Raw genomic sequence first — 26457 nt, 5'->3', positions numbered from 1 at the left:
AGTCGGCTGAGAGGCTTATGTAATTGGTCTGCAATTCTCAAAAGCAGACAGGCTCTCTGTATCTATCATTCTTCACCCCTTCATGCAATGAGAAGCTGTTAAATTATAGTTCACACTTAGTAATTCAGGGGATCGGAGTCGCTTGTCTTCATGTCTGAATTCAAAATGATGTGCTTAGATGGGCTTTAGCCAGTAAGTAGATGAAGCATACGGCGCGGCCCTACACCGGTTACTCGAGCTGTTAAGTGGGAACTGAGGTGGTGCAACGATCAATTTATAATCTTTGTTATAAACTGTGATTTGTATTTTACCTTGTATTTAGTTATTAACAATGATTTTGGTGATTTTAGAACATTCAGATGCAAAATAGAAAACAATTCAGTCATGATTTATGTTGGTAATGTCTATTTGAGTAGTTGGTCAGATTCTTTAGTACAAACCATTCAGATGTTTGGTATTTTTGTCGATTCGTAATCTAGCCCAGCCTGTTTCCAGGATGGTTTACAAGGCACAGTTGTATCCGATTCAGTGGTGTTCCCAGAATGCAGAAGTAGGGTTTTTTGCGGGGTTTTGTGCGTTAAATATTTGGTTAAATTACCCGATAATACCCATTTTACACTATTTTTGGAGGTAAAATGATTATGCTCTAGTAAAAAAGGGGGAGAGGTCTTGCTATTGGCACTATTGTTCCATTTGTTGAGCACATAATCTGCTTATGTGCAACACGCAGAATTCCCTGATCACTTGTAAATGGGACTGTGAAGTAAAGGCAGTACGAGTATGATTGATAATGTAAGTTTTCCAAAAGAAAAATGACCTCAAAGATTATTTTTGTATTCATAAAACCCAAGTGATTTTCTAAAATAATAGGTAAAGTGAAATATGTACCTTGTTGAAGTGACCAGACACTTCTAGCATGTGACTTTGTCTCCCTCGGTGCAGCATTGTTTTGTTGCTCCACCTGGTAAATGAAATATTTAATTAATTTGCTACCCAGAAGTACCTTTGTGTACAATCTAATAATCTGCTCTTTACATGATTAAAGTAATACTATAACTTGAGCAGCTATTATGGGAATCCAAATATCCATGTTAGACTCTGATGAGCGTAATATCATATTACCATACCCAGATTTTGGGTTAACCTTTCAGCAATGTGAACATCTTCTTAACAAAACACACACGAACGCATTCTTAAGTGAACTAGCAATTTAGTGGACGCTCTTGTGAAAATCCAAAAGCACAATGTAAACGCTCTGTATGCACTTAACATGTCACTGCTGGCGTTCGGGAGAAAGTAAAGTAGTGCACACTTCTACTGCAATTATTCTCATCAAGAGTTCCCATCTCGGGGGTCTGGTTAAATCCAGATTTTCTGTTGAAGTCTACCACAAGAAAGAAAACAGGATTTCCCTCTTTGCTACATTCTGTTTACACAAAGCAGCGTGTTATGTGCATGAAACCTATTCTCTTGGAAGTGAGATTGCTTTGAAATAGTTTGTCCGTGAGCAGGGTCTCGACTCTCATTGTACTGAACGAAGTGTGTTGGCACATCCCAGCCTGCGCACAGTTACACCACCGTTCAAAAGTTTGGGGTCACCCACCCAGACAATTTCGTGTTTAACATGAAAACTCACACTTTTATTTATCAAGTGATTTGCAAAATGAATAGAAAATATAGTCAAGACATTGACAAGGTTAGAAATAATGATTTTTATTTGAAATATTAATTTTGTTCTTCAAACGTCAAGCTCAAAGGAAGGCTAGTTTTATAGCTTCTCTAACCAGCATAACTGTTTTCAGCTGTGCTAACTTAAAAAGGGTTTTCAAGGGTTTTCTAACCCTCCGTTAGTCTTCTAAGGCGATAACACAATGTACCATAAGAACACTGGAGACAGGCCTCCACACACCTATGTAGATATTTCATTAAAAACCAGACATTTCCACCTAGAATAGTCATTTACCACATTAACAATGTATAGAGTGTATTTCTGATTAATTTAATGTTATCTTCATTGGATAAAATAGTGCTTTACTTTGACAAATAAGGACATTTCTTCGTGACCACAAACTTTTGAACGGTAGTGTATGTAACTGCAGTTAAAGAAGAATTGTGACCCCGTTTCATTCAATTGCGACAGGCCCAGAGCGAAGGCGTACCTCCTTGACCCCTTCGCTGGAGTCTGAAGTGACGGTACCTGGTGGGGTCAGCTGGGGACAAGCATCCAAATTAAATGGTTAATGATTAGCTGCTTGACTTGAGACGCACTCTGGGTGCTAAAATGATGCGAGGGGCCGAGGCCGACCTATTTTCTGTTCGTGTATCCAACGGAGGGATCGTCCTCTGTCACTTGTATTTATTTCTCTCGTGCAAAGGAAAGGTGTGGTGTCAAATTGAACGGGGTATTAGCTGTCAGCGTGTTTCCATTAGATGCGTAGAGAATCAAAGCAGACGGTGAAAGACACCCAGGGAGCAGCAACAGGCATGCAGGATTAACCTCATAGCCTTTTCAATTTGCCGTGTGAGTCATCGTTCTCCGCCCCCCCCTTAGAAGAGTATGTGTTAGTGTCGGGTTGTAATGTCAATTAATTACGGTTTATTTTCTTCAATCAGAAATATTTTCAAAGTGAGCAATAAGTAAAGCAAGATGATCCGGATAGACCTTGTTTTCATTTAATTAGATCTAAATACATGATATAACATGGCATGCACCAGTCTGCTGAAATTACAGAAATGCCTTTTACATCAACTTTGATCATATTGTTTACGCTGTAAGTTAGACAAAACAACCATTTGGTGACATTTTTGCATTGATTTATCTCAATTTACATGCTGATTTATTCATATATAACTGTTGAAGTGATTAATTGGTAATGAAAATCTGTTGTTGCTTCCCCATTATTACTGTATTTGTATTGTATTATCCTGGTCATTACAATGATGGAAGTTGTAAAGTTTAATTTAGAAAATGACTCTCAAACCAGATTCAAGCATCATTGTTAGATTTGGTATGAAACCATCACTTTAATGTTGATTTTGTCAATCCACCAGGCAATCCCAAAATACACTTATACTGCAGTTTAATAACAGTTGATGGGGGCTGGACATTTCACCTGTTTTCAGAAAGCTATCAACATTATTTATAACATGACAAGAAGATGGGATTGATGGTTGCTTGGGTTGGATATCAGAAAATACACACAATTATGGTCACAAATAATATCCAGCCAATATAAGTTATTTGAGTGCTCTTATATTGTACACTATTGGAGTGAAAGGAAAGACTAATATGTTTAATTTAACTGAAAGAACCCAAATCTAACTGCGGTCTCGAACTGCAACCAACTGTAATTTTCATTTTTGATCTCCAGATTATTGTTTAATTCTTTTCACAGCGGCCCAATTAAATCTATTCATGTTGCTTGTTTTAAAACATATATTTCTGTTCCAATCATGATGAGAAAAGCTGCCAGCCTTCACATTTGAGAAGCTGAAAACAGACGATACGCCCTCGAAAAATGACGAGAGATTCTGTTGACCGACTCCTCCATCCCGGCTCTAGTTTGACAGCGCTTCCGAAAGGGAAATGTTTCATTTACAAACAAACAACGTGCTTCGCTCCCTGTTTTCACTGCACACACTCGTTATCCAAATGTGTCGCGATTTGTGCTTCTCGTGCGCCCGTCTGTCCCTCTCTCCGTGCGTCCGTACGTCGACTACTGATCCCCCGTTAAGACGCTGCTATTTCCAAATGCAGCTTCCCTGCAGCCAAACTGGTCGCTTCGCTCTTTTTTTTTTAGTCTCAGTCCCTTGCACCCTCACCCCGGATCCCCACCCACCCCCATTTTCCGGTCCGTAGCAGTTTCACACAGTCACTCTTCCCTTACCCACCCCCACCCACCCGATTCTGCGCCACCATCTCTCTGCTGCACTACACACACACACACACACACACTCCGCTCCATCCAGTCTACACAGCCACCCACGCACAGTCGGCATGAATAGAACTGAAACGACCGTCACGCATCATCCGATGTGCGAAGGCCCTTTTGAATCTATGACTGTGCCTCGAACGTGGAGGCATTTGAATGGCCGGCTGCAGAATGCGCTCTGTGCACATGGATGAATGCGTCTCCAGCCAACCACACGTGTGACGTGTCAGAGAGGTGACGCCACAACAGGACAGGGCAGCGGGAGACAAAAGCACCTGCGAGTCTAAAGCTGATTCCAGCTCCCTCGTCCGTTGGGCATTGTATTTGTAAAAAAAAAAGGCAGTTTATGGGATTAGACATGACGTCTGGTTTCACTTTTGTTGTTGTTGCACACCTGAAATCAATTAATTAATTAATTACTAATTAATTAATAATTAATTAATCAAATTAATCACTACCTTGTATATATATATATTTTGTATTCCTCTGTACATTTAATATTGTATTTTGTTTATTAATGCTCTAATGTGCACCCGCTGCTGTGATCCTGCAATTTCCCCATTGTGGGACTAATAAAGGATTATCTAATCTAATCTAAAGAGGTGAACATGTTTGACATGCACACAGAATGTGTGTCATTGTCGTTCAGCATTGTCACCTCCATTGTGTCTGGTCAGAAATGCTGATTCTTTTTCGAGCATAATGTTTTTGGAGGCCCAGGGATGAGAGTCCAGCTCACTGGCTTTTACTTTTTTGAGACGAGCTGTCCTCCTGTGAACCAGGATGTGAATTTTGGGTGTGAATATTTAAGCTTCGTATGCTAAAACACGAACATTAAACGTGAATATTAAATTCAAGACCGATTTTAAAATGAAAATCTTACCAATCAAATGCTTGTGTCCTGTGTTTTTCCCTCCCTAGGTCTAAGTGGACAGCCTGGAGATATTGAGAAGCGGAAAACAGTGTTTGGGGAAAATATAATACCGCCCAAAAAGGCCAAAACTTTCTTACAGTTAGTGTGGGAGGCGCTACAAGATGTCACACTGATTATCCTAGAAGTGGCAGCAATACTTTCACTAGGACTTTCTTTTTATAGACCCCCAGATGCCGAAAGAGAACGTAAGCATCACTTCATTACAATCCTGTTTACTCTTCTTTTTATTCATCCATGTGACGGTTTGAAATGGATAACATGTTCTATGTTCAACAAATGTTTGTCAGTTGACTCATTCGTCTAATTTATTTACTTCATGGTACAATCTTATGAAATAATGTTTTCTTAATGTTTTACACTGCATTTAGTCCTCTCAATGTGTACATGTAATTGTGCCTGAGCGATGGGAGGATGTGATAAGAGAGGGTGATTTATTGGGAGAGTTGTTGGTGAACTTGTATTCCGATTGGCCCCTGTCCCTCTGCAGACTGTGGAAGGGCAGCTGGCGGTGCGGAGGATGAAAATGAGTCAGAAGCAGGATGGATCGAGGGCGTCGCCATTCTTCTGTCGGTCGTCTGCGTGGTGCTGGTGACGGCGTTCAACGACTGGAGTAAAGAGAAGCAGTTCCGGGGCCTACAGAGCCGCATCGAGCAGGAGCAGAAGTTTACCGTCGTCCGTGCAGGACAAGTTATCCAAATCCCCGTGGCTGAGATCGTAGTCGGCGACGTCGCACAAGTAAAATATGGTAAGGAGGGATAGCGATTTGTATTGGAGTCGTGTTTCTTTGTGGGTTAATGGTTAATGCCGTGTAATCCAAGGTTGATTTTTAAAAAAAAATTACAAAAGCAGTTCATCTTCCAATTTAAAGTTGTGTTTTTGCGTTTCAGGTGACCTTTTGCCCACTGACGGAGTCCTGATCCAAGGCAACGATCTTAAGATCGATGAGAGCTCACTCACGGGGGAGTCGGACCTTGTCAAGAAAACGCAACAAAAAGATCCCATGCTGTTATCCGGTAACGTGAAGCCTCGATTTTAATTTACATGAATTAAATCATTGAAGTTCTCGCTGTTTATTGACGGAAGACAATGAAGGTTGTGATTTGATTGAAAACATCACATTGACTGTTATTTTTTCAGGCATCTTAATACTAAAAATAAACTATTTATAATGAATAATCTATCTGTAAAACTGAGCTGAAGAATTTAAATAATTCAATACACATCTTTAATGTCCCTCAGCTTCTAAAATATACCTAATATAGACAGGCATTCTGACAGAGGCAATTGGATATTATCATGTTGAATTTGACGCCTACGTTTATTATTTAATGATCACCAATAATCGTGCGATATGTACAACGCTACAAATTGAAAAACGTTGAAAAGAATTAACAAGGAATTATCATTTGCAGCTGCAAATTGAAAATGATTGAACCCCAAGAATTCATCAGTGTTAAGTGGAGTACACATCTCCTGCCCCGATGTTAATTTGCAGGTCTCGAGTGACGAACCGGATTAGAATTAAAAGTTATATGGGGACCCTATCCTGCTGCTCGGTGTTCAATTAGCAGCCATGCCAAACTCCCCAGATGCAAAGTCGTGATGGACTCAGTTTTGCTGTGAGGAGTCCGTGTGCACAACGCTGTCGCATAGCTTTGTTTTCACTTCACCCAGAACCCTAAAAGAAGTGTGTAGGAATTCCGCAGAACACTTCTTGTTTGGTTCATCTGGCTCTCTACTGGCACGACTCCAAGAGTGAGGCAGTGCGTGCATTGCTCCAACACTGCTTTTTGATTTCCCTCCAGAGAGGCTCTATCCCTTCTGCAGTCACTTTCACGAATGAAAGGAAGGCATCCTCAAATTAACGGGCATGAGATAACTTTTAAATGCTTTGTACTTTTCAGTCTCTCGCTCTGTTTACACTCCCTTTTTCATCTGACTTGAACTTGTTTTCTCTTCTGTTGTATAAATCGACAAGATGTTCCTGTGTTCTCAAAATGATGCACACCCAGAGATCTCTGGAGAGTCCTGTTGTAGCCTCAGATTCCCGTTAATTCACCCAGACTGACGATTGGCTTTTTGATTAATGGTTCGGAGAACAATTGCATCGGTGACTGTTTCTTTTTCATGCGCACCATTTATTTTGTATTCATCATCTCTATTTGAAAACCTATTTTCTTCTTGTGTGTAGCAGAATAAGCCACTTGGAAGTGTGGCTAAACCACCTTCTCAGTTAGCAGGGGAGTCTTGCTCAACATTTAGTCTAAACCTAAATAAAAGTGAAGCAATAAATTAAATCTTGTGTGAGCAAAGTCTCAGTCAGATACTATACATACTCTCCCTCCCTCCCTCAGTGACTTACATTTTATTTTCCTCCTCTGTCCAAAGGCACCCATGTGATGGAAGGCTCAGGGAAAATGTTGGTCACTGCTGTGGGTGTCAACTCTCAAACTGGAATTATATTTACTTTACTTGGGACCGCTGAGAATGATGATGAAGAGGAAAAGAAAAAGAAGGAGAAGAAGAAACAGAGAAAAAGTTAGTATCCTTAACTTATTTCCCATCCTTGTTCACATGTTTGGAGTTTTTTCCCACATGGTTTTGTATTTTGAATGAAAAAATCCATCATGTTCCATGAAAACCTTTTTTATATTAAAAACAGAAAGGGATAAATAAGCCTGTGCAAAAAAGTGTAGTACTTGACAGAGTTGCATGTGAATTAATAACACAGGTGTGACTACTTAAACAAGTTTGGGGCCCTCTTTAGGAGCAGATTCTAGGTCGAGGGCTGAGCTGAAAGAGATCCTGCAGTTACTTTTCATTATTGATTAACATTACTGCTTTTCGTATACAGAGTTTTAAAAATGAGCTTTTCTAATTTCCATCAGTCCAGGCTGATGCTGGAAAGGGTTTGATGTTCTGTCATACAGTCACAGATTTACTGCTTTGCAAGAACGATCAAAAACAACTGACACTATTATCCACAAAATATACATACATACTATTTGAAGTCGTGGCTAAGAGTAAATTGACTGTGTGTTGCCCATCAATTGTTTTTTAAGTACTACAACTGACTAGACGGTGCATTTTTCCACAGTCAAGAAGCAGGAAGGATCTGTGGAAAATCGTAAGAAAGGTAAGTTGCTTGACCGCACACACGTAAATATATATATATTTATATATATAAATATATATGTGTGTATATATATATATATACATACATATATTTATATATATAAATATATATGTGTGTATATATATCCATACATATATTTATATATATATATATAATTGCCTCACAAAGCTAATCACTTACTAAAGTGTTAGTCTTCCTATTTATCAATGGCTCCCTCTCATGTAATAGCACTGGATATAAGTCAAAGCCTCAATTTGTTTATAATTGGCTGGAGTGGCTTTATGCAATTAATGACGAGTTGCATGTTTTTGCATGTTATTTTATTGGTACTTACTGTAATTGCCCATATCCATTGTACTGTCTGACCCTCTCTTCTGTCTATCTCCTCTTTTCTCGTCCTTGCCTGGCACATTGCGCTTTAAACAGCAGGTGCAACTGAATCCAGTTATAGCGATTAGTGATGAGGAGATTAAAGCCATGCAGCAATTCTGGTGCCAGAACATCTGCTTTCCTACCCATCTCTCTCTCTGGCCCCCACAATAGTATTTCTATTGATGCCCCAATTTGAACTATTTTGAATCAAACTCTAGGATCTGCGCAATTCCACACGACTGACAACAATGATAATAAGGCCGTTTAGCGGTAACTCGGCCAGCTCGCCAGGCGTGTAGTCCTGCCGCGACTCTATGATCAGTTGTGCTTGGGTCTGTGACCACAACCCTGGCGCGAGTCCCTGGTGCACAGATTCCCTCTGCCTGCCAGGAATCAACAGTAATCCTTTAGACTGAGATTACACAGGCCATGTAAAAGCAAAAGAAGCCTCAGTCCACAGCAGCTGCAGTAGCCCAGTGTTAATGCCCTACCTCTTCCCGCTACATACATTCATGCACAACACCGTGCATCGACAAATTGGACATGTTCAGGTATGACGGCCAAAAAGTAATAATTTCATCAAAAGTGAGAGATCGAAAAGTGTCAGCTGCCTCTCCCCCCTCCTTTGCCATTGGAGGCTTTGCGTTTCCAAGGTTACCTGGTTAGATGTGGGTTTGGGATTCCTGTCAGTTCGGCACACAAGGGACCGGGGTCCTGAGGGATGTTGAGAAAGAGATGAAAGAGATTTATGGGGAATTTAACGGGCAACAACTGCTGCGGTTTTCTGTCGATTTTGAGGAGGTCATTCCTCAGATTGATCCCAATGCTACTAGCGAGTTCACCTGTTCTTACTTAAATCTCGAGGTGGGTGTATGGTAATTAAACTTCCAAGTCGGATCACTGCAAACATCATTACAGTGACATTTCCCAAGTCTCATGGATAAAAGGGAATCAAAAAAGAAAAGATGCTTCGACTTTTGAGTGCTGTGACATCTCTTTTTACGTGAAATATAGTGCTTTGTTGTGTAATACAGTATTTATTTGTATTCTCATCTGACGCAACTTGCTGTGACGCTAAATCAGATAATCAAATAATCTTGGTGTCAGATCTAGTGCCAACCTGTTGATAAACGTGTTACTCCTAACACAACCATAACAAGAAGTATAGCAAATTAGAATACAGTTTTGTCATTTAAATGAAGTAAAACACTATTCTGTTTGCTAGTTGACGGAAAACAGTTAATTTATTCACTGGTGTAACAGCAACGTTTTTATTTCAGGTTTTCTAAAGGCAAATCTAAATCGGCTCCGCGCGGTGGTTGATTGAAGCCCGCAGCTCGTGTGTGTTCTTTGGGTTCTGCTGATGTGTTACAGCGACGGGTCCGCTGCTTTTTAATAAATCCTAGAATGTTTGACTATGAAAACCAAAATCACATTTCATCCATTAAAAGTGCGTGCGTCACTCGATTCCACTGCCGTGTCATCACGGCAACGGTCGGGTTGTGTCATTGAACAACTTTTTATCGTGTTCCTCGCTGCAGCTAAAGCACAGGACGGCGCTGCGATGGAAATGCAGCCGCTGAACGGTGATGAGGAGAAGAAGAAAACTGGCCCGCCAAAGAAAGAGAAGTCTGTCCTCCAGGGCAAACTGACCAAACTAGCCGTACAGATTGGCAAAGCGGGTGAGTTGGACAACAATATGTTCTACAGGGTTCGTACGGCCATGGAAAACCTGGAAAAGTCATGGAATTTTAAAATGGTCATTTCCAGGCCTGGAAAAGTCATGGAAAAAACTTAAATCATAAAAGTTTTGGAAAAGTCATGGAAATTTGTTATCACGTGTTCATTTACGCCGAGTTTGAAATAATTAATATGTTTTTTTAAAGAAAGACGCTCAAAATATAAGCCGGCGTACGCTCTCAATACGCAACATTTTCTTTTTCTTGTTTATACCGAGATTTCAGTTTGGGCATGGAAATTTGGTTTAAAGTCCTGGAAATCCATTGGTCAAAATGTGTAAGAACCCTGGTTCAATAATGTTTGATGTTCTCGGCCGATAGCCGATAATTTTTACAATCGACGGACTCTAGCAAATGAAGATATTATTAATTGACCCTCTTCTTCTTTTCTTCTCCTTTCTTTTCTCTCGTTCTCTTATTCCCCTCAGGACTGTTGATGTCTGCCATCACTGTCATTATCCTGGTGGTGCTATTTGCAGTAGACACCTTCTGGATCCAGAATCTGCCCTGGGTCAAGGACTGCACTCCCATTTACATTCAGTTCTTTGTGAAATTCTTCATCATTGGCGTCACTGTTCTGGTGGTGGCTGTTCCCGAAGGCCTCCCACTGGCTGTCACAATCTCCCTGGCATACTCCGTTAAGGTAAAGTGTCCTAGCCAAGTGGCTTGTGGCCAATCCTGACCAGCTTACACTTCAGCCTATTAAAACTAGCCGGCCAGGCTAAGACAAGGAGACTTTGCTAATTGATACCTTAAATCCAAGCTATGATCCCTTGTGCTGAAGTTGTTGGCCACCAGACGGCTTCATCCAATCAAGGAACTACTCGTTTCAAGCTTCTAGCCTTTACACACACTTATTTTTCCCCAGATGTAAAAGTTTTGTCCAGTGCAACAAATATCCTGTTAAATCTCTGCTTTATCGCACTGAATTTAGGTGTGTTTAATTATTTGTTTTTTAAAGATTTATTTGTATTAACAAAACATTTTTACAGGATATTTATGGTGAAATAGCAAGCATTTACAGTTTTTTATACTGAAATTCTTATTTTACAAAAAAGAAAATACACAAATTTATAACCTTATAGAAACACCACACAAGGATGATGGTTTTTTTAACATTAGGAGAAAACAAGACAAAACAAAAATATTACACAAACTTTTCCCCATCCCACCCCTCCCCTTGTATGGCTCTCAATTTCCTTTCATTTATATATCTACAGTTTACATACACCCATCCGTACACATTTACATCTACATAAACCAATACAGTATTCACAACATATACATCATTGTGGACCCCCCCCCCCCCCCAAAAAAAGAACCTGCAGCGGGCTAATTTGCCGCCGGTCCAGGAAGGCTAATTATTTGATTCATCATATTCCCGCAGAAAATGATGAAAGACAACAACCTGGTGCGTCACTTGGATGCCTGTGAGACGATGGGCAACGCGACGGCCATCTGCTCTGACAAGACGGGTACGCTCACCACGAACCGCATGACCGTGGTGCAGGTCTTCATCGCGGAAAAGCACTACAAGACGGTCCCTGAACCAGAAAACATCCCCGCCTCCATTTTAGACATCCTGATTCTGGGTATCGCAGTCAATTGCGCCTACACTACTAAGATCATGGTAGGCCCGATGAAAGCAATGCGTCGTTTTGGTTTCTTCATGAATTTTCCCGACTCACTTCTTCCCACCTTTTCCGTCAGTCTCCAGAGAAAGAAGGGGGCCTGCCGCGGCAAGTGGGCAACAAGACGGAATGTGCCTTGCTCGGCTTTTCAACCGCCCTGAAGCACGACTACCAGGCCATACGCAACGAGATCCCCGAAGAGAAACTGCACAAAGTCTACACCTTCAACTCGGTCCGCAAGTCGATGAGCACCGTGTTGAAGTTGGCTGATGGCAGCTACCGTATGTTCAGCAAAGGGGCCTCAGAAATTCTCCTGAAAAAGTAAGAAACATTTTTTTTTTCTTCTTTGTTTTATGTATTTCGTTTTATGGTTTTATTCGTGTTTCTCCTGGTTTTTTAACATCGATGTGAAATAAATATTAAATTATCCGCTGATGTGAAAGTGAGATCAGTTCTGTCCACATTGTTCTCAATTAAAGGTTATTCCAGTGATTTAAAAAAAAAAAAAAAATGTTTGTTCCAGCCGGCCAAACTTTGCAGTAAATGATATATGTTATGTTTTAAGCAGCTAAGAAGTTGAACTGCATCCCACCTGAGCCCCTTACTTTGAGATTTAAAAACAGGCGCTGAGAGAATGAGCCGGTAACAACTCAATAAGCCTCTTAACCAAGCTGGCTTCTTCTTAACCCACAGAGGGCTTAGTGTGAACTCTTATTACTGCAGCTCACCAACGCTTTGTCTTCTCTGCTGTCATCTAAATAATATTATTAATTTAGGATACTGCACCCATCTCCTCCTCTATCTACATTACTCAAATGCCTTTCTCCGTCTGGATATACTTTTGACCTGCTTCTCTACACTTTTATATTAACATAAGATATTAATATCCCTGTTTCACCTATCAGGTGCTTTAAAATCCTGATGGCAAATGGTGAAGCCAAGGTCTTCCGCCCTCGAGACAGAGATGACATTGTTAAGAAAGTGATCGAGCCCATGGCCTCAGAGGGTCTGAGGACCATCTGCCTCGCATACAGAGATTTCCCTGTCTCTGAGGGGGAGCCTGACTGGGACAATGAAAATGATATCCTCTCTGGACTGACCTGCCTCTGTGTGGTGGGCATTGAAGACCCCGTAAGACCCGAGGTTAGTGGCTACACATGTACGGTCGCTTACGCCACAGTTGTTTTACTGTAACCGTGTACAGAAAACAGCTTATTTACAACCGGCTTGTGGGTACACTGAAAGTGCATGAATATCACTAATGCATGTCACAGAGTGCCGTTAACAGACCTGTTCAGTCCAGCATTAAAGATTAAAACCTATAGTGGAGCAAGTTGGAGGAATTGACTGCTTTTTCAGTTGCGCAAATGGATTTTGGGCCTTGACTTTATCAGCACCAGGTATTATTCTAGCCTCCACTCCCTCAGGATCAGGTTAAAAAGACTGAAATAATATCGGCATTCTAATTATTATAACTATAAGGATTTTTTTGTTGCCTATTTTTTGGTGCCCCCTCAGGACTCGGTGCCCTACGTAGTGCGCGTTATGGGAGCGGCGGCGCTGGGAATAGGTGTGAATGACTCATGGAAAATTAAAGTGACATTGGTACACTGTGCCCCGTATTGTAACTCCAGAGAGGGGTCCGGGGAGAGGCTTTCCGAAGCCGTTTGACGATCAGACGAGCGCTGTTGAAGAAGCATAGTGGCAGCTCAGTGGGTTAGCTTGGACTGTTTGGAATCAAAGAGTATTCTGAGTAAAGCAAGAGAATTGCAGGACAGGAGATGCTGCATCGGCCGCTTCTGAACACGAGGAGCGGCTCCACAGCACGCGCATGATATTGAGGCGTTTGAAGCACACAATGAGACAATTAGGTGGATGTTTGAATTGGGACTGGGTCATTATCTTGCTAGATGCTTAACTTCCTCAACTCGTTTACTTTGGCTTGCTGCCATTATGTGAGCGACGGGTAGCACACACCCGACTTGCTTGCTGGAATCACTACCCTGTGGTTTTTAAGGGGCTGATAAGAGTCGTGATATTCCAGAATACATTCCTTACGTAAATCTAAACCTGTGCAAAAGTTATGTATCGAGATTTTGCTTAAAGCTGCATATTTTGATGTTACTAGTGACCACTTCACAAAACCTGAACTTTAATTTTAATACCCCCACTGATACGCAAAACCCTTTTTTTCTTTATTCGTCGTGTTTTCCCGCTTTCTTTCAGGTCCCAGACGCCATCAAGCAATGCCAGCGCGCTGGTATCACAGTGCGGATGGTGACTGGGGACAACATCAACACGGCACGAGCCATCGCCAGCAAGTGTGGCATCCTACTGCCTGGAGATGACTTCATCTGCCTGGAGGGCAAAGAGTTCAACCGGAGGATACGCAACGAAAAGGGAGAGGTGGGCCTCGGCAAAACAGTGTCCATCCGAGGCTGTTGAGAATGTTCTGTTGGGATTCTATTCAGGTTCTGTCTCATGTTTCTAGATTGAACAAGAGCGCATTGACAAGATTTGGCCCAAACTACGAGTACTGGCTCGCTCTTCCCCCACAGACAAACACACCTTAGTGAAAGGTAAAAATCATAATGACAATATAATAAAGGTCTGTTATTCTGGTTTGAGAAAAATGTGTTATTATCATTAGTGCATCGTTTTGGGCTTCACGGTTTCATTTTGATTCTTCATGTCATACCTTCCCAGGTATTATTGACAGCACAGTGATAGAACAAAGGCAAGTAGTAGCAGTGACAGGAGATGGGACTAATGATGGGCCTGCCTTGAAGAAAGCTGATGTTGGCTTTGCGATGGTGAGTTCTCGCTGTTTTTACTCTCGTTACCTTCGCATTGAAAATGCCGGAAGGTTATGTTTTGATCGCCGTGTATTTATTTATTTATTTATTTGTATGCGTGTTATTCGCAAAACTCAAAAAGTATTGAACCGAATCACATGAAATTTGGTGGGATGATTGTTTATTATCCGGGGACCAGTTGATTAGATTTTGGGATCGATCGGGTCAAAGGTCATGAACAGGTCAAAATCTTTCACAGAACTCAAAAAGTATTGAACCGAATCGCATGAAATTTGGTGGGATGATTGTTTATTATCCGGGGACCAGTTGATTAGATTTTGGGATCAATCGGGTCAAAGGTCAAGGTCATGGAAAGGTCAAACTCTTTTTTTTACCATAGCACGATACATTTTTGTCCAATTGGCATGCAACTAATGCCAAAATGTTCTTAATTCAATGCCCAATCTTGTGATATGCGAAGGAATGCGCTCTACCGAGTGCCCATTCTAGTTAAATTATGTTTTGACCGCCGTGTATTTATTTATTTGTATGCGTGTTACTCGCATAACTCAAAAAGTATTAAACCGAATTGCATGACATTTGGTGGGATGATTGGTTATTATCCGGGGAACATTTGATTAGATTTTGGGATCGATCGGGTCAAAGGTCAAGGTCATGAAAAGGTCAAAATCTTCTTTTTACCATAGCGCGGTCAATTTCTATCTATGCAACTAATGCCAAAATGTTCATAATTCAATGCCCAATCTTCTGATATGCGAAGGTATGCGCTCTACCGAGTGCCCATTCTAGTTACCTTCGCATTGAAAATGCCGGAAGGTTATGTTTTGATCGCCGTGTATTTATTTATTTATTTATTTGTATGCGTGTTATTCGCAAAACTCAAAAAGTATTGAACCGAATCGCATGCAATTTGGTGGGATGATTGTTTATTATCCGGGGACCAGTTGATTAGATTTTGGGATCGATCGGGTCAAAGGTCAAGGTCAAAGGTCATGAACAGGTCAAATCTTCTTGAATCACATGGAATTTGGTGGGATGATTGGTTATTATCCGGGGACCATTTGATTAGATTTGGGGATCAATCGGGTCAAAGGTCAAGGTCATGGAAAGGTCAACATCTTTTTTTTTACCATAGCACGATACATTTTTGTCCAATTGGCATGCAACTAATGCCAACATGTTCATAATTCAATGCCCAATCTTGTGATATGCGAAGGTATGCGCTCTACCGAGTGCCCGTTCTAGTTTAATATGTTGTGATGAGATGCAGGCGTTGTTCTTGATCATCGTGTTTGTCTCCAGGGTATTGCCGGCACTGACGTAGCCAAGGAGGCATCCGACATCATCCTGACCGACGACAATTTCTCCAGCATCGTCAAGGCCGTCATGTGGGGACGCAACGTCTACGACAGCATCTCCAAGTTCCTTCAGTTTCAGCTAACTGTCAATGTTGTGGCCGTCATCGTAGCATTTACAGGAGCCTGCATCACACAGGTTAGCACCAACAGTTATTTGTGTGTTGATTTAATAGAAAAAGGCTCTAAAAAAATGTTTTGTTCACTTCCAAGCAACAGACTAATGCAGCTATTTTATAGTAATATGCAAAAGGTAATGCAAATATGTCTCACCTGCTCAGTTTAATTCTCAGACCCAACAGTCTTGATTTACATAAGAAGCCCGTGTTGTTACCAGAAGTCATTTTCTCATCATTTGCATGGACAGAAACCAAATGGCTGACAGTTGTGCTGCAGACAAGCAGATCATTTGTTACCTTCGCATTGAAAATGCGGAAGGTTATGTTTTGATCGCCGTGTATTTATTTATTTATTTATTTGTATGCGTGTTATTCGCAAAACTCAAAAAGTATTGAACCGAATCGCATGAAATTTGGTGGGATGATTGGTTATTATCCGGGGACCAGTTGATTAGATTTTGGGATCGATTGGGTCAAAGTTCAAGGTCAAAGGTCATGAACAGGTCAAAATCTTATTGAATCGCATGAAATTTGGTGGGATGATTGGTTATTATCCGGGGACCATTTGATTAGATTTTGGGATCAATCGGGTCCAAGGTCATGGAAAGGTCAACATCTTTTTTTTTACCATAGCACGATACATTCTTGTCCAGTTGGCATGCAACTAATGCCAAATTTTTCATAATTCAATGCCCAATCTTGTGATATGCGAAGGTATGCGCTCTACCGAGTGCCCATTCTAGTTTCTAACATGTAATTAGGTTCACGTCATTTGAAAAATCTTGAATAAATATTCAGAATTTCCATTGTGTTTGAGATTTGAGGGACAGTGATATGTTTTATTTGTATTCCTCAGTCTTTACCCCACTCTTCTCTCTGCCTCCAGGACTCTCCGCTGAAAGCAGTGCAGATGTTATGGGTCAACCTCATCATGGACACCTTTGCGTCACTCGCCCTGGCCACAGAGCCCCCGACAGAAGCCCTGCTGCTCAGGAAGCCATATGGCCGCAACAAGCCTCTCATCTCTCGCACCATGATGAAGAACATTTTGGGTCAGGGAGTGTTCCAGCTCGTCATCATCTTCACTCTGCTCTTCGCGGGTAAGAAGCTTCAGTTCTTCATGTACACGGAGCCAGTGGACTTAATGGGCACTTCCTGTATATATGCGAATGTTTATTTGAACACATTCTCTCTCTCTCTGGTTGTTCCTGTAGGAGAGAGGATTTTTGATATAGACAGCGGCAGAAATACACCCCTCCATGCCCCGCCTACTGAACACTACACCATCGTCTTCAATACCTTCGTGCTGATGCAGCTTTTCAACGAGATCAACGCTCGCAAGATCCACGGCGAAAGGAATGTCTTTGAAGGCATCTTCAACAACCTCATCTTCTGTAGTATTGTTTTTGGTACCTTCATTATCCAGGTAAAGTAGCATGCGGAGTTCTGGGGCTAACTTGTGGGGCTTGTGCTGAATGACTCATACGGGAGAAAAAACCCATCATCCGGCCCACGAGGCGCGCGGCTTGCAAATGTTAGATGTTAATGTTTGTTCTGTAATTAATTCCGCCTCTCTTCCTGCTCCTCTAGATCGTCATAGTGCAGTTTGGTGGGAAGCCGTTCAGCTGCGTGGCTCTGTCCATAGACCAGTGGCTATGGTGCACTTTCTTAGGCTTTGGCTCTCTACTATGGGGACAGGTATGATGTGACTATACAGCCGAGCTTCACCTTCAGTTGGCCGGAGACAAAAAATATGGTATGACACTGCCCCCCTGTGGTGGAGTTGGTATAGTGGGTGACAAATGGTGGCAGGTGTAACACGACAGTTCTGTTGCTGTGAGGAGATGAGTTGACTCCTACATTTAAATTTAAAATAGAAGTTATTAGCGCCAGTCAAGCTTATATTTGGATTTAGTTTATTTATTTATTCACAATGTCAATTATATTTTACATTCATGGAATCTTTTTTCCTCTTTGTGAACAAACTGAATATACATATGTGATTGAAAGTTTGATTTTTAACTTTTAGAAATAATGTGGAGTTTGATTATTCCACTTTGTTTGCCCGATTGTGCATAAAAAATAATTTTCTGTTTGTAATTCTTGACAGTGAGAAATTGAGGGTTGAGATTATTCAATGCTGTTGCTGACTGACAGTCAGAATACATGTTTGATGTGCAGTATTTACAGTTGGCTCACACTCATCCGACAGAGCGGCGCACATATGTCATTATCTACTCTCGTCAATTCATCGAGGATGTGTCCGCAACATATTTTGACAACACACAGGGTTCGTACGGTCATGGAAAACCTGGAAAAGTCATGGAATTTTAAAATGGTCATTTCCAGGCCTGGAAAAGTCATGGAAAAAACTTAAATCATAAAAGTTTTGGAAAAGTCATGGAAATTTGTTATAATCACGTGTTCATTTACGCCGAGTTTGAAATAATTAATATATTTTTTAAAGAAAGACGCTCAAAATATACGCTCTCAATACGCAACATTTTCTAATTTTTTCATGTTCATACCGAGATTTCAGTTTGGTCATGGAAATTTGGTTAAAAGTCATGAAAAAGTACTGGAAATCCATTGGTCAAAATGTGTAAGAACCCTGAATACACAAATAAACAGGGCTGAGTTCATGTGTGTATAACTTGTTGTAGGACTGCCGCTGGCTGTGGTGCCTCAGCTTTTAGTAACTTCCCGTGGGGGAGGGTCAGGGAGACATCGAGCAAACCAAATGACATCAAACTGGCTGCCTCCATCTCAATTTTGGCAGCTTATTTCAGGCTCACCGTAGCCCAAAAATGTAGCTTGTTTTGCCGCAACCAGATGCCACTTTGAGGAGCGTGACGTAAGTCATCAGTCAGTGCTGCTCACGTAAATCCTGATGTCTTCCAGGTAATCTCTACGATACCCACCAGCCGCTTAAAATTCTTGAAATCGGCAGGCCACGGCACCCAAAAAGAGGAGATCCCAGACGAGGAGCTGGATGAGCTAGAAGACAACGAGGAGATCGACCACGCGGAACGGGAGCTTCGCCGAGGCCAGATCCTCTGGTTCCGAGGCCTCAATCGCATCCAGACTCAGGTAACGATCTCCAGGCGATCTCGCGTACCACCGAGCACGGCACCCAAACACCACGGGAACCAAAAGCCATAAACCCTCTCACTCTATTGCTCTCCCAGCTTCAAATCGATGTGTCTTTCTCTCTGCATTCTTAAAGAATGGCTCGTGCCCTAAAAACGAAAAAAAGCCTTTTCTTTAATCGTTCTGTTCTGCTTCTGAACTAAAGCAGGTTCCGATGCCGACGGCATTTCGGAATCTATCTGCTAAAACGCGACGAGTTTTGAAGGTGCTGACGAGAAGCAATTGGATCGGATGGGAAGCACAACAGAGCAGCTGAATGTTCAAAGAGTATTGGCATGGCTATAGCAGCTGGAAGTATGGAGGCATTCTGCAGAGAAAAGAGTGAAAGTGAGGTCAGAGCTCCCTCTGATTGGTGCCTTTAAACCCAACATCCCTTTCTGCTCTTTCTCTTTAACTATAAAGCCTAAACCCAATTTCCAAGTGACATTTTTTTTCGTACGAGTGCCTTTCCATTATTATTCTTCTCCTTATTCTTATTATTTTCACTCGTTTCTCTCCTCTGGCTGCTTTATTTCCTCTGGGCTTTCTCCTGTCACGCTGTCTGATTCTTTGCAGATGGATGTAGTGAGTGCGTTCCAGAGTGGAGCTTCCTTTCAGGGGGCTGTCAGGCGGCAGGCCTCCAACTCCAGCCAACAGCAGCACGATGTAACCAATGTTTCTAGCCCTACACATGTAGCCTTTTCTACCACTACCACTTCTGCCGCTGCCGCCACCACCGCTTCTGCCACTGTGGGGTGTGAGTGCGTGTTCTCCTCTAGTGCATGAGAATTTATTTTTTGTGTTGATCTCTTCTGTTCTTCTAACATCTTCTTCTCACTTAACGTTGACACTTTGACTCTCTCATGCCACTTCTAATGTCCCCCTCCAGTTTTACTGTCAAAAGAAACGCCAACAATACATCCTCCATATTGCTTTTGATAACACCGCTGTATATACGTGTACCCTGTGACCAGGTGGCTTCTAGTGTCGAGGTGCTTTTCTCTGTGCCGTCGTTGTGCTTCTGCTTCGGTCTCAGAAATGGGAGGGAAAAAAAAGGTTTTACTCTCAGAGGGAGTGAGATGATGTGCATCTATTTGACACAAAAAAATATATATTTTCTGACTTGACCGTAACCAGGTTTGTCTGCAGCTGCCTCAGTCTGCTCTGTGCCCCCGTAGCGCCCATGGGTCCGTGTCGCGGCTAAATGTTTTGAGTATATGCCCATGATCACGGCCCAAAACAATAAAGACAAACCCGAGTGTCAGTGGTCTTGTCAGTCAGTAGAAGAATGGCCTTTTCTTCTCCAGCTGTGGCTGTTTCTGGAGTTGTGTGTGTAAGTAAGAGGAGGCATGTGACGGGCTCCAGAAGCACCCTATAAATGAGCAGCTGCAGTCGGCTGGTGTGTCGGGCTGCCAGGCTGCGCATAGCTTCTTAAAGGTCTGACGGCCTTCACGCCAGTTGTCCATCCGGCGTAGAAGACCAGTCCGTCGAGGCCGGACACGGATCATTCGATCATTTGACGACGGTATTCCCAAAGGCCTTCCTCCCGTGCCCTTCCGAGAACCGCGTGGCTGTTGACTCTTTTTTTTTTTTTCTCTTCCAGATCTTCCCAGGCCGACCATCTGACCAGCAGGGGATTTTAATGTCTCACAGATGTCGTGAAAGGAGCTTAATGGAATACATGACTGTGCTCTTGATCGTAAACATGTGGGACTTTCCCAGACGCATTCACAGCAGACCCAATGTTGTTTTCCCCTCGGCATATCGAAACATTATGCAGCGCTCCAGTTATGTTTAAGTCTCTTTCTCAGGTGGGACACCTTGACATCTCTTTGAGCGGACGGCGTGCTCCGCTTCTAAACTCTCAGCTTTTCCTTTCAGGTTGCTCTCAAAAAGAGTCTGAACTTTGTCTTTTTCTCTGTGAATACTGTTTGTTGGCAGAATGTGTCCACCTGGAAAAAGAATGAATCCCACTGACTCCCCACATATTCTTCTTTAGATTCTGTGAAATGTGTCATGGGCTATACTCAAAGGTTTACTCCCATTGAACACAAGGTAGCGCCACGCTCTGCATGGGTTCAAAGCCTCTGGTCTCGTTTGTGAGTTGTTTTAATCTTTGTGCTGTTTTTGACATACCAGCTTGTAGAAATGCTTGGCTGCTGCAGCTTCTTTGTTTTTACTCCACACACATAAACTGTAACTGACCATCCCTTTCTCTCTCCCTGTCTCTGTCTCTGTCTCTCTGTCTCTCTCTCTTTCTGTCTTTCTTTCTTGTTTCAATTTCTCTCTCCCTGTCTGTCTCTTTCTCTCAATCTCTGTCTCTTTCTGTCTTTCTTTCTTGTTTCAATTTCTCTCTCCCTGTCTCTGTCTCTCTTTCTTTCTTGTTTCAATTTCTGTCTCTTTCTTTCTCTCAATCTCTGTCTCTGTCTCTTTTTCTTTCTGTCTTTCTTTCTTGTTTCAATTTCTCTCTGTCTCTTTCTTTCTCTCAATCTCTCTCTGTCTCTCTCTATTTCTGTCTTTCTTCCTTGTTTCAATTTCTCTCTGTCTCTTTCTTTCTCTCAATCTCTCTCTGTCTCTCTCTCTTTCTGTCTTTCTTCCTTGTTTCAATGTCTCTGTCTCTTTCTTTCTCTCAATCTCTGTCTGTCTCTTTTTCTTTCTGTCTTTTTTTCTTGTTTCAATTTCTCTCTCCCTGTCTCTCTCTTTCTCTCAATCTCTGTCTCTCTCTTTCTGTCTTTCTTTCTTGTTTCAATTTCTCTTTCTCTGTCTCTTTCTTTCTCTCAATCTCTGTCTCTCTTTCTTTCTGTATTTCTTTCTTGTTTCATTTTCTGTCTCTTTCTTTCTCTCAATCTCTCTCTGTCTCTGTCTCTTTCTTTCTCTGTATCTTTTTCTTTCTGTCTTTTTTTCTTGTTTCAATTTCTTTCTCTGTCTCTCTCTTTCTTTCTTTCTGTCTCTTCCTGTCATGTCTTTCTCTCCTCACTTTTTCCTGAGCATGTCCAACACAAGTAAACTTGTGTCCAGCCTCTGTCCTTTGTTCTTTTTCTCTCTGGATGTGTTCTCGTCTGAAGAACAGCGTTCCTCTTGTCTCGGTTTTGCATTTTGATTAATCGGACAGAGGCCTCTACCACGTGTTTTGTGACATCCTACTACTGCACTCACAAAAGAAAAAAAGCAACACACATTGCATTGGGTTTGCCACTGGTTTGTACCCTTCCCAAGACATTGGCTGATTTACTACACGAACCTTAAGAATAGTCTTTCGACGAGCACAAAGTCAAATATACGGTTTGTCTCCACCGGACGCAGCTTTCTCTGAAACACTGCGATAAGAACTGTCGCACGCCACGGCTACCTGTCGTCTTTTCACTAGCTGCTGCTTTTACTTGTAGTCCAGATAGGGTTTAAATACGGGGACACGTCACGATTTAGATGTTCTATATATTTGGGACGGAGGAGAACAAAGAATTGGAGAAACGGGAAGTATCACACAGACGGAAGTTAAAGTTTAATAAATTGAACTCCAGAATATCGGCTGCTCCTGTTGACGCTGCAGTCGGATGAACTCCCAGATAGTTGTGAGGTTAACATAGTCCAGACATTGTTCGACAACATAGTTAATCGGTCCGACGCGTTGTGATCTGCACACCTGCACGAGAGTTTTCCCCGTCACCCTAAAACTCACCTCTTATTGACCCAATAAAAACCTTCGGCCTCTTTTGTCGCCGCTGTTGTCGTGCCGGTGTTCACCTTGAAAAGGCCACCGCTGGACGGGACTAAAACTCTGCTCCCTGTCCCCTCCTCCCTCCCTCCTCCCTCCAGATCCGGGTGGTGAATGCATTCCGCAGCTCCGTCTCCCTCTATGAGGGGATGGAGAAGCCCGAGTCGCGATCATCGATCCACAACTTCATGAACCACCCGGAGTTTCGGATAGAGGACTCCGAGCCCAATATTCCCCTCATAGACGACACCGACGCCGAGGACGACGCTCCCACCAAGCGCAACTCCGGCAGCCCCCGCAACGCCACGCCCACGCCGCCCTCGCCCACCACCGGCGCCCCCCCCACCGCGCCCATCTCTCCCTCCCTAAACCAGAACAATAACGCTGTGGAGAGCAGCAACCACCTCCTCCCAGAGGGGCCCAAATCAGGAACCCCCTCGGCCCCGGGGAGCCCCCTACACAGCCTGGAGACCTCCCTTTGATCTGACCCCCCCAGACCACCACCACTTTTCTACCCGCCACCAAGGAGCTCAACTCAAACGAAGGAACACTTGGAGGAGAGACGGAGGGCGAGGCGGAGGGCGGAGTCTCGTGAGCTCGGCGTGGGCCGGACTAAAAGAGCAGCAAACATTCAGAGGGATGTGCGGCTGGGTGTGGATGCTTTGGTCTTCTTTTCTTTTTTGGTTCTTATTCATACCCCACTGCACCACAAGGACTCGGTCTCCACCCCTCCCTCCTTGGTAACTTTTTGTTTTTCTCGGTAAACAAGGGGCGATTTTAAACTCGGATTGAAAGTGACCTGTTTTTATTATTCTATTAATATTATTATTATTATTTTAATTGAGAAGGGGGAGGTCCTCCTCCCGGCTTGAAGACCGTCTGTAAGAATTCTGAAAGAACCTTTTCGCTTCTCTTTTATCTGAATGGTGTTGTATATTTATCTCTTTGGCCCTTGCTCATTCAAAACTTATTTCTGCTCCATTGGCTGTTAATATTTTGAGTTATTTATGTTTTTGGAAAACGCAGGTCTGTTTACAAAGTTTGTAGATACTTTTTTTCAGTTTGTAGGCAAAAGAGCTTCCTGATGTATGATGCAGAAAACTGGGACAAAATTTAAATAAAAAAATGAATGAGAGGATTATTTCAGATACTGCTGTATTTTCAGGAGAAAAGGGTGTTTCTATTGAAACTTAACTATTTTTGCCTGCAAGTTTTAATTGTTATATATTTGTAGATAAATGTAGAACCTTCTAGCCAAACCGATAAACACTAAGGCTTGTATAGAAAAGAGGTCCACCAGGGGAGGTGTCGTCACGGGAGACGGGACGGGAAAGACATCTCGGGCCTCTGTCCACTAACATTGCTATAAATATTTACTTCCATTTCTTCGATAGTTTTCATGTGCACAAAAACCTTCTGGAGTTCTGGATTCTCTTTTCATTCATTTTGTTGTGTTCAAAGATTTCCACGTGTTGAAAGGTTCACTAATTAAAAGGGAGTTAAGAATACACCTGGGCCCGTATTTAGCAAGCATCGCAGACTGACGCCTCGAATCAAGCTGAACAAAGTCTTACCTCGGAGTTGGACGAAGCCTCCCACAGTCGCCGTCAGCGGGAAGGAGAAGTCGAGTTTTGTGCTTTTAGTTATTAGTCACATTCAAAAGAGGCCGATGGAGATGATCTGATGCAGGGAACACGAGTGTGTGAGCAATGGATGCATGTCAACGCTTCAAATTAGTTTTTGCCAAAGCTCGTGAAAACACTAAAATTACTTTTTCTATTACGACCATTTGAGTTCAACGTAACGCTACAGCTAGGCAGTGCGCTTATTTATTTTTCGATGAGTTAATATAGACTGAATGTGCCTTGGCTCCAAGAACAAGTTAGGCGATGCTTTGTCCCGTAATATAACTCCTCACCGATGTCGCACTGTTCCTCCTGCCGCTAAACGGAGGACTACGTCAGCCTCATTCTGATCCTACTTGGCCAGTTGTGAACGAGTTTCTCTCTCTGGATGCTTGATAAATATGGACCCCGGTCATCGATGTTTTTTTGGGTTTTTTTTAATCGGTGCATTTCATTTCTGTTTTTGTTTCTCAGCAAAACATTCGCCCCATGCCAATGTACAATATTGACATTTGTTTACTCAGGCATAGAAAAAAAGTATTCCATTTAAAAAGGAATCTTAAAAAGAAAGAACCTTAACTTCAGACCTTGTGTATTTAGAAAGTAAATTATTGTCTTGGTTAAAAAAAAAAAAGCAAGTGAATTATTTTTCAGATTTAATTTGATCTTTTAAGTTCATGCCTTAGGGAATACTTACTTTTACTCCTCCGAGTTCTAGTTTGATATTTTAAAAAATATATATATAAAAGTATTTTTTCCAACCCTGTCCATAAGACTCCGTTCACCATGGATAAATGTTGCTGCATTTGATTTGTTTGTAAAATATTTTTGACACCTGATGTACTGGAAACGCTAAAGAATTGGACATGTACATTTTTCAAGAATAAAGACTAGGCATACACTGGTATCTATCTGCACAGGGTACTTTATTTCATAGCGTTCCTTGGGGAAAAATAATTTTGATACAAATCATAATAAAAAGTGTACCTTTGTATTTTTATGACAATACTGATGATACCTTTCGTCACACTCAACCAATTTTGGATGATTTGACACCAATCACGTTATACGGGGAGGGTTCTGGCCACTAACATGTGTGTTGTTCTAGAATATTCATCTCAGGGTGCAAATGGTGTGAAAGAACAAGCCTCATTTAGTTTGTATATGATTACCACACTTGGGAAATGTTTGGGGCGTGCTCGCCGGCCACACAGGAGGACGCGGGCGGCGGGCTGCACGTTCTTCCTGCAGCCCGCTGCCCGGCTCCTCCTGGAGTGGACGAGGGAAGGAGCTCGAGATGTTAAATCACAACGTCCCCTGGGGAAATACTTTAGTTTTACAGATGACAAAAAAAGCAGCTATTACATACAAAGTGAGAAATTGAAAAGGCAAGCGGAATACATATGATTTTGTTCTGGAGCTTCTTCCTGCAATGGGAATGAATGGGTTTTTTTCCATCTGTTTTATGGATTTTTTTTTTTTTTTAATCTCTTAATATTTGGAAATAAAAGTTCTTCATGTCTGTTTATCTTGAGCATTTTAAATGGATATCGTGATTGGATTTACATTTGAAACTTGTCGAGTAATGTGTATGGTTTTTAAAAATAAAAAAATGTATTTAGCCTAACTGCAGGGCTATGCTTTTCATTTACCATGCAGTATTTTATTGGAATGGAGTTTTACGTTTACTTTCTGCAAGTGAAGGCAAGCAAACATCTTGCAGGAAATGCAGGTCTTGCGTGAGGGGGGGTTTTCACACAAGAACGCTGCTCAATTTCCAAATGTAATATAAACATTAGATAATAGCTATGCCTTTTGTTTAGAACAAAATAACGATACTATATGAGACCTCCATCCCAATCAAATAAATCCATAATCCATTGGATGAGTGCAGTACCACAATCCATCCACTAGATGGAGGCATAGACCACATGCCATGCAGACGGCTACAATC

The 26457-nt window shown here is 42.0% G+C and overlaps 1 protein-coding gene across 3 annotated transcripts in view; it reads left to right on the top strand.

Moving 5' to 3' along the window:
- atp2b1a (ATPase plasma membrane Ca2+ transporting 1a) overlaps positions 1 to 26130 on the top strand; it is a 39512-nt gene extending 13382 nt beyond the window's left edge. The window contains exons 3-22 of one of the 3 annotated variants that reach the window (XM_056424443.1): positions 4854 to 5051; positions 5354 to 5611; positions 5754 to 5879; positions 7255 to 7404; positions 7964 to 8002; positions 9916 to 10056; positions 10542 to 10756; positions 11501 to 11743; positions 11824 to 12065; positions 12650 to 12887; positions 13971 to 14150; positions 14236 to 14323; positions 14451 to 14557; positions 15863 to 16054; positions 16921 to 17134; positions 17249 to 17460; positions 17625 to 17732; positions 18936 to 19124; positions 19740 to 19829; positions 22980 to 26130. In XM_056424443.1, coding sequence (XP_056280418.1) covers positions 4854 to 5051; positions 5354 to 5611; positions 5754 to 5879; positions 7255 to 7404; positions 7964 to 8002; positions 9916 to 10056; positions 10542 to 10756; positions 11501 to 11743; positions 11824 to 12065; positions 12650 to 12887; positions 13971 to 14150; positions 14236 to 14323; positions 14451 to 14557; positions 15863 to 16054; positions 16921 to 17134; positions 17249 to 17460; positions 17625 to 17732; positions 18936 to 19124; positions 19740 to 19829; positions 22980 to 23360 — 3611 coding nt within the window. In that variant the 3' untranslated portion in view covers positions 23361 to 26130. Of the gene's footprint in view, positions 1 to 4853; positions 5052 to 5353; positions 5612 to 5753; positions 5880 to 7254; positions 7405 to 7963; positions 8003 to 9915; positions 10057 to 10541; positions 10757 to 11500; positions 11744 to 11823; positions 12066 to 12649; positions 12888 to 13970; positions 14151 to 14235; positions 14324 to 14450; positions 14558 to 15862; positions 16055 to 16920; positions 17135 to 17248; positions 17461 to 17624; positions 17733 to 18935; positions 19125 to 19739; positions 19830 to 21162; positions 21219 to 22979 lie in introns of those variants that run through there. The other 2 variants (XM_056424444.1, XM_056424445.1) reach the window with 2 other exon arrangements.
- The last annotated feature ends 327 nt before the right edge of the window (positions 26131 to 26457 follow it).

The sequence above is a fragment of the Pseudoliparis swirei genome, chromosome 10, assembly GCF_029220125.1.
Source record: "Pseudoliparis swirei isolate HS2019 ecotype Mariana Trench chromosome 10, NWPU_hadal_v1, whole genome shotgun sequence".
Taxonomy (NCBI): domain Eukaryota; kingdom Metazoa; phylum Chordata; class Actinopteri; order Perciformes; family Liparidae; genus Pseudoliparis; species Pseudoliparis swirei.
This window is presented reverse-complemented; position numbering and strand designations above follow the sequence as displayed.